At 32.6% G+C, this 5,261-nt stretch overlaps 1 protein-coding gene across 1 annotated transcript; it reads right to left on the reverse strand.

The window, feature by feature from the left end:
• Positions 1-105: 105 nt before the first annotated feature.
• PolH (DNA polymerase eta) lies at positions 106-3,745 on the reverse strand. The gene is made up of 7 exons (XM_012360281.2): positions 3,454-3,745; positions 2,956-3,090; positions 2,649-2,857; positions 2,392-2,558; positions 2,086-2,309; positions 1,878-2,001; positions 106-1,781 (listed from the first exon to the last, which is right to left on the reverse strand). Exons 1-7 carry the CDS (start codon positions 3,588-3,590, stop codon positions 300-302), a joined length of 2,478 nt encoding a protein of 825 aa, XP_012215704.1. The 5' UTR covers positions 3,591-3,745; the 3' UTR covers positions 106-299.
• Between the last annotated feature and the right edge of the window lie 1,516 nt (positions 3,746-5,261).

Raw genomic sequence — 5,261 nt, forward strand, 5'->3', positions numbered from 1 at the left:
TCTGAATTAAGATATCACAAATAAGTTAAGAGCTCAAACCATGGAAGATATCAAATAAAAAATAATTTATTTTGACATTTTAGGTATTTTAATATATTACTCATATATATTATAATAGTTTATTATAGACACACACATATTGCATACAGAAAGTCAAATATATTTCTAATATTTATAATTTTTTGCTATACAAAATATATATATATTTAAAATTTCTTTTGTATAATTTTTTCTTTTTTACATTCAGTGATAGAATTTTTGACATATTCACAAGTAACATGATTACGAGAAAAAAATAGTTATTGATCTCTGTCGGAATCTCTGTCGAGTTTACAGGCATTCGATGGAGTACGCTTAGAATAACGCATGGAAGTAATGTCACTTTCAGCGTTTTCGAGTTTCCTTTTCACGCCATTCTCGCCTAATGTAGGTTTGTTAATTTCCCGATATATGTTCTGCGCAACGTGGAAATCCGTGTGTTCGCTGAACTTTGTAAGAGGTATCATTTGATCACACTCAGCACATCGCTCCAAAGGTACGTCGTGCTCGCTTGAATTGGTCTTGATCAAAAAGTTAGATAGAAGACTGTGTGTTTTGCCACTCTTACCGGCAGCTTTGAATTTGCTAGGTCTTCCTTTCGTCGATTTGGGTAAATCGCGAGCAATTTTGATGTTTTCTTGCTTTTTACTCCGCGATTTCAGCAACTTTGCCTCCTCCTGCAATTCAGCCGGCAACAAAGACAAGATATCTGGATCTATGTCATCTACATTTGGAAATATCTCTCGTAATCGCACTGAAGGCTCTTGCGCAGAAATTTCTTCATTGTTCTCATTTGTGGAATTCTGGCCATTGCTATTTACATGAGTATATGCATAACTCGTGGAAGGTTTTCCCAGATCATTCTCTTGCACACACAAATCTAAACTATAATCGTTGTTGTTCTTATTATTTACATCTTTTTCGTCTGTATTAGATACGATTGATTGTTTTCTGCATTCTAATTCCTTCACAATATCAATACTTCTATCAGTGTTGTCAAAACATTCCTTTTTTCCTGTCTTATATGCATTCATAAAAAATGAATCTTGAAAATCGTTATTATTTATTACTACACTCGACAAATGTTTATCCTTTGCTTTATTGCGCTCGTTGCACACCTGGATCAATTTCATAACTCGTTTCGATATGGGCGAATTTTTCGAGCTCATATTTAACGAATTGTCGAGGATTCCCTTACTTTCTTTCATTCTTACTTTACTATTCTTAATTATTGATTTTTTTATAACAGAAGATTCTTTGACACTTTGAGATTTCTCTTCTTCCATTTTTTGTATTGATTCTTCTTTGCTAGTGGAAACAGCAAGAGTTTGCTCTCTTCCCGCCTCTAGGTTTGATTTAGAATTTATTGTACTTCCAGACGAATTTATACTATCCAATTTATCAATTTCAGAATTTTTGTTACTTTCTTTATGTTTTAAATCAGTTTTAAAAAATTTAAGGAAGCTATTGCTCTCTTTCGATGGTACAAATTTGCTAGCAGACAGGCCTATACATGTTAATGGACACTGCGTTGATTTTGTAACAACTTCTATGCATTGGTTCGCCATTTTTTCCGATTTGTACGAGTTCAAGGTGAACGAACGCGTTTGAGATATAGTACTTCTATTTTGATAGTAACTGTAAGAAACAATGAGTAATGTCGCACGTCGATGATTTTCTGCGAGATCCTCTTCGAGCCGTTCACAAACTTCAGCTGCTAAATCTTGGGCCCAGTTTTTTAACTATATACATAAAATATATACTTATTTAATCTGCAAATATTTCTGTATGTTTTTATATATTATAATTCATCTATTTTTACTTTACTCTTATCTTACCACTTCCAGTGAGGTAATAGCTTGCTTTCCGGGAAATGTTTTAAACGCTGCGATGGACTTTGATAGCAATCTGTTAATGACAGGCTCATTGTCTATACCTCTTGCAATATTGTACAACCAAAATCTAAAGAATAGAATAGAATTATATAAAAACTAATTAATTACCATCAAACTTGATCTGTATATCAAGAAAACTTCAGCAACTTACCCTGTCTTCTCGTCAAAATGTTTTTGTAATTGTTCCAAGGAATACTGTAATAGATCTTCCATAACATTGCAACCAAGAGATTCTACTACAATATCACCAAATTTTCCACCAAGATTTCGAATTTTTTTTATCGGAAGTTTTGAATACAGACTTGGAACAGCTATCTCAGGTAAAATTGTTTGACAATTTGGTTTGTGTAATCCACATGCTAATTTTGCTAATATCTAAATAGATTAAATAAAACATTAAATTAACATGCAAGTTATTAAAATGTAATATGATAAAAAATATTATGAGAACATTAACCTTATTCTGTGAAATTCCAGCGGAACATTTGAATCCAGTTTCTTTATATATGCTAGTCCTTATTTCCTCAACTATTACACCAGCCACAGCAAGTCTTTGAGCTTGCATGTCATGCAATTCATTCAAAGTATCCTGTAACCAAGTCTGTAGCCCTTGATATCTTTCTTCTGAAATAACAATGCATACTTTTAATGTAAATAAATGATAAACAACATCTAAGTTAATCATTCAAATAGTTTATTTAGTCTTCACGTTACCTTCATCATTTTTATTAACTTCTGAATATCCTACAATGTATGTATTTGTAAGAGATAATATTAATTCTTTCAAAGAAGATTTAGATGTCACTATTTTCTTGTCGACAATGTCTGTAATATCAAGATATGCCTCATCAACACTGGCACGTTCTATTGTATTACAGTGTCTTTTTATCACTTCAATAACTTCACGACCAGCTTTTCTATATCTGTATTAATAGCACAAATTATTAGTACATCAAATATTAAAATAATATAAATAATTCGTCGATTATACACCTAAAAATTTAGTCTAATAAACTACTACCTGGATGTATCTGCTTTTCCACGAAGGCATGGTACACTGACTAGAACTATATCTGGACATTTTTCTTTAGCTTCCATGCCTCTCATATGCCTAGTTACTCCAAAATTTCGTGCCTCATAATTGACAGCTATAATTCTGCAAAAATATTATTTCTTGCTGTTAGTTATTTGCTATTCATATAATCATATTTAGAATTTAAATAATAAATTAAATTTCTATATACAAAACTAATCACTTTTTCAATAAAATTATAAGACATTTTTCTGAACAAAAAAGCCAAATTAAATAAATATATTTGAGAGATAAATATATATAAAAAAATAAAATATCAGTCATGAATTTTTCTTTGTTAGTTGAGCTAAAATCTTATTTTTCTTATATATCGTATAAAGCATTTAAAAAAATGAAGAATATAACTATAAGAATATATAAGAAAATAAAAAACATAATTATTGATATAAAAACAAAATAAAATTTATAAAAATAAATTTCTCTTACTTTCCAAGTTTCCATTGATTATACTGAACGACAGCGAGTGGTTTTCCTTTATATTGTGGTTGCAATTTTGTCTCAACTTGGCAGAAGAAACAATCCATGTCTATCAGAACAACGATTCTATTACCCACACTCGTCATTTTACCAGAATATTCTCTTATATGTATAACATTCAATTATTTTTAAATCATTTAATGCAATTGATTATCAATATCGTTTGTAATTTTATTTTAACATTATACAGATGATTAGCACTCCAGTTTATTGTAACTGCTTACAAAAGACCTGTAACAGAGAAAAGACTGAGAGTGGACATGCCCGCATTTTACGTGTTTCTGTTCGCTAGCGCCTCTATATGTGCACAAAACGTGCACATTGAACTACGTAGCTAATGTCCACGAATGCCGTAAGGCCAAATTTCCACTGAGCGCGTCACGTTATCCGCCGCGTCACGAATTAACCAATCAAAACATCCCATTTATTGCATCATTTGCCGCGCGATTCCTTGCGCAACGCATCAGTTAGATTGCTCGACATTCTAGAGACAAAAGATTCTTCTTTTGTATGAGATCCCAGATCGCGCGTATTCGTTATGAGGCAGGTCACAGAAAATGTAACATTATTCGTAAGTTCCAAATTATTATTCTCTACTAATGGCTTAGTTTACACCGATTGTTTAGTACGCGTACCAAGTATTAAATCTGCTTCTTTGATTGGTGTAGATTTTACACTAAACAATTTATACCTATCGAAGAAGTAGATTTAGTATTTAGTACGCGTACTAAACAATCGGTGTAAATTAAGCCATTATTTCTCGTCTCCTTGCGGCGACGCGTTCAGTGTGAATAAGAACGACGCTATTCTTCAGCTTACCTCGCGTCGCGTCGTGACGCGAGTCATGACGCAACGCGTGACGCGTTTAGTGGGAATTCGCCCTATGTATATACACCACCGGATTATAGCTGCTGCGCCGCGCATGCGCAAAAAAAAGCGGCAACACGTTCCATACGCCAAGCCCCAAATTATTGATCGAGGTTTAGTATAGACATCTGTGATATATATATATATAGTTCAGTGTTTCATTCTGTTTCGTTCAGGGTCGGTTGTTCCAACTTCTTGGTAGGTTTATCCGTCAGGTATTTATTAATAAATATTAGTAATCTTTACTCAGTAGTTGGAATACCAAGTAAAATTACTTCTATCGTTATTACCAAAATGTAATTTTACTTGGTATTTCAACTGTAAAAAAAGGCTCTTTATTTTACGTTATTTACTACAATTCTATATCTACTACAATTCCATTTTACGTTATTTATTACAATTCTGTAGGACAAACGCGTCATAATGCCCGCGTGATTTAAAACACAAATAACACATATAATAGGAAAGACTCATATATGATAACTATCAAATAATATAATAGAAAGGCATTAAGAGCCGTCGCGGGATGTGCGAAATTATTTTAATTTTTCTTAAAGAAATTAATTTATTAGTCTACGCACTAACATAACAACGGCTCTTAATGCCTTTCTATTATATTATTTGATAGTTATCATATATAAGCCTTTCCTATTATATGTGTTATTCGATAATTAATATTACGTATGAATTTTCTGTTATCTTTCTAACTTTATTTTGATGTTGCAATTGTATTCTCAATTTATTCAGGTGGTTGAAGAATGGTCGCGAAATTACACTAGGCTGGAGCGTCGCGACGTCAGTCACACGCACTGGATCATCGTGTTTTCCTTCTGCAGAGACACTACCTTCGTCGTACAGAGTCTAACGGCCAGGAATACCTCTTCCGGGTA

This window comes from Linepithema humile, chromosome 1 (assembly GCF_040581485.1).
Source record: "Linepithema humile isolate Giens D197 chromosome 1, Lhum_UNIL_v1.0, whole genome shotgun sequence".
Taxonomy (NCBI): Eukaryota; Metazoa; Arthropoda; class Insecta; order Hymenoptera; family Formicidae; genus Linepithema; species Linepithema humile.

Bases quoted from the DNA above. Each gene is read 5' to 3' on its own strand.
- PolH (XM_012360281.2), bottom strand. From the start codon at position 3,590: ATGACGAGTGTGGGTAATAGAATCGTTGTTCTGATAGACATGGATTGT. The intron at 3,091-3,453 runs GTAAGAGAAATT...ATATTTTTGCAG, and splicing joins AATCAATGGAAACTTGGAAA to AATTATAGCTGTCAATTATG. The intron at 1,782-1,877 runs GTAAGATAAGAG...TTATGTATATAG, and splicing joins CTATTACCTCACTGGAAGTG to TTAAAAAACTGGGCCCAAGA.